Raw genomic sequence first — 2,414 nt, 5'->3', positions numbered from 1 at the left:
GTTTCTGCTGTGGTTCTGCCTGCAGCGTATCCAGCAGCTCATTCTGGGTTCTGACCCAGCGGTACCTGAACGCACCACGGAGCGGTAGATCTGGACGGAACGCGTGGAAATCAGCTGGAAGCGGAACCAGACCAACAGAACCTGAGCAGAACCTGTCGGATTAAACCTGCTGAGCTCGGTTCTGATCAGCTCTCTGGGTTCGGTTCGGTTCTGCAGCGCTGAAAGCAAACGGAACCACCTACCTGCTGGAGTCTCTGCAGACTTTCTGACAGAACCGCCTCGGTTCCAGAACCTGCTGATCAAAGCCCCGCCCCCTCCGATCCCACCCCTCTGGCCCCGCCCCTCAGACAGTAAACAGATGGACCCGGTCCAAATCCAGTCTCTGCTCCTCCAGGTTCGGTTCCTCCTCCAGTAGAACCGAACCTATCAGAACTTTCTAAATCACCTGGTTGTAGCTTCCAGTACTGCTGAGGTTCTGGTTCTGTCCAATAAGCTGGTTGTGGTCCAGCAGGGCGTGCTGGTTCTGAAGGAACCGGTTCTGGAACCAGAGTGAACTAAAGGTGGGCTGGGTGTCCAGAAGGTATCAGTGCGGATCAACTGGATCAGAACCATAAACAGAACCTCATTGCATCTGAAGGCGGTTCATTCCTGTCCTCTGGGTTTAAAATCGGCTCAGAACCAGAACCAGAACCAGAACCGGCTCCGGTAGAGCTTCATGGGTCCATAGACGGGTCCTGGTCCTGACCTACAGTTCTTGGTTCTGGTTCAGCTGTAATGTCAGTCATCCACCAGCAGAGGGCGGTCTCACCTCAGCCTGGATGGAACCGGAACCAGAGGAGGGGGCAGAGCCTGTTGCTAGGGGCAACAGTGCTGGTTGATCTGCTGGTACCGGTGGGGAACCGGACCGTGACACCAGACCGGATGACGGAGCGTGAGACAGAAGGACAGGCGACCAGAGGACTGGGTCAGAATGGCCTAGTCCAAGTCCAGGGGTTCCTCAGCCCAGCAGAGGGAAACCCAGGAACCAGAACCGGTCCAGAACCCCGACGCTGATGACCAGAACTGGACTTTTCTGAGACGGCCTGAAACTCCAGATCCTCTGACCTCAGGTCCCACCAGTCTTCAGACGTTACCATAGAAACGGCAGATGCTGAGGGTCCCCGGCTCGTATCGGACGTATCGTCTAAATTCAGCGTGACGGCGGCGGTCTGTCCCGCCGGCGGTCTGTCCTGCCGCCGGTCTGTCCCGCTGGCGGTCTGTCCTGCCGCCGGTCTGTCCCGCTGGCGGTCTGTCACGCCGCCGGTCAGGGATCCTGCAGCCATCGGTTGGTGGGAGGATCTCACCTGGTGGCTTCCTGTTTACCTGGATGAACATCGTATCCAGCTGCTCTGATGGAGTCACAACAATCCAGGACTAACGGACCCGTTTGGACTGGAAGCCGGTCCAGAACGCTTCTCCCTAAAACCCATGGTTACCATGGTAACCAGAGTCCTGGTTGCTTAGTGACCAGATCAGCACCAACCTTCCCCTTCTTTAAAAGCTCATTTATTCATAGCGACATGCTTTCATAGACCCAAATCCACCAGAACCGCAGCTGTAACCAATCTGGGTCACAAACAGAACTTTTATTATAGAACATCCAGTCTTTAAACCCAAACATCGGGAACCGGGCCGGCGCTCTGCCAGCTCCAGGAGCCCGTGTTCTGATCCACTTTATTCAGACAGGAAGAGTCCTCAGCCAACCACAGGCAGCTTCCTCAGTGACATCACTTCCTGGCAGCGCCGGCCCGGGCGCGGGTCAACCTGTCCATCAGCAGGCGGTCGGAGGCGGAGCATCTGGACAGGACCGCCCCCATCTCCGAGTCGTTGCGGCGCTCGATGGCTGCGTCTGCGGCCCCCTCCAGGTCCCTGACAGACGAAGAAGAGTGAGCAGTGGGCGGGGCGTCGTGTCATTGTTCAGGGGGCGTGGTCTTACCCGACAGCCAGGTGAGCTTTGACCTTCTGCTCAGGTGTGACCTTACTGACGTACTTCTTGGCCTCATGTCTGTTGTTGTTCTTCATGCACACCTCCACGAAGGCCTGAGGACACAGGCAGCAAGGAATCATGGGAAATGCAGTTCTACCTGACAGGGCAGGGGGTGGGGCCTGTTCCTACCAGGTAACCAATAGGAGACTTCTTGCTCCTGGAGAACTTCTCCAGCTCCTCCCACTGCTCCTTCTCAGCCAGAGACTTTAGCTTCAGCCACCAGAACCTGAAGGGGAGGAACCATGGATGAGCTCAGTAGAACGTTACCATCTGCTAGCAGCTACTGATTGCTGCTATTTGCTTATAACTGTTTCTGGCTGCTAATAATTGCTGCTAGCTGCTAATAAGTGCTGCTAGCTGCTAATAAGTGCTGCTAGCTGCTAATAAG

General features: G+C 56.0%; 2 protein-coding genes across 2 annotated transcripts in view; both read right to left on the bottom strand.

The window, feature by feature from the left end:
- rgn (regucalcin) overlaps window positions 1-316 on the bottom strand; it is a 12,267-nt gene extending 11,951 nt beyond the window's left edge. Inside the window, exon 1 of the mRNA XM_015401399.1 lies at window positions 243-316. The gene's annotated coding sequence lies outside the window, so the exon portion shown is untranslated. The remainder of the gene's footprint in view (window positions 1-242) is intronic.
- A 1,020-nt stretch (window positions 317-1,336) lies between these two features.
- The window catches only part of vps16 (VPS16, CORVET/HOPS core subunit), an 11,933-nt gene continuing 10,855 nt past the window's right edge, over window positions 1,337-2,414 (bottom strand). Inside the window, exons 19-21 of the mRNA XM_015401401.1 lie at window positions 2,156-2,277; window positions 1,976-2,079; window positions 1,337-1,908 (exon numbers count right to left, since the gene is read on the bottom strand). Of these exons, the coding sequence (XP_015256887.1) occupies window positions 1,767-1,908; window positions 1,976-2,079; window positions 2,156-2,277 (368 nt within the window). The 3' untranslated portion in view covers window positions 1,337-1,766. The remainder of the gene's footprint in view (window positions 1,909-1,975; window positions 2,080-2,155; window positions 2,278-2,414) is intronic.

Source organism: Cyprinodon variegatus, unplaced genomic scaffold (genome assembly GCF_000732505.1).
Source record: "Cyprinodon variegatus isolate N-32 unplaced genomic scaffold, C_variegatus-1.0 Scaffold1216, whole genome shotgun sequence".
Lineage (NCBI taxonomy): Eukaryota > Metazoa > Chordata > Actinopteri > Cyprinodontiformes > Cyprinodontidae > Cyprinodon > Cyprinodon variegatus.
This window is presented reverse-complemented; position numbering and strand designations above follow the sequence as displayed.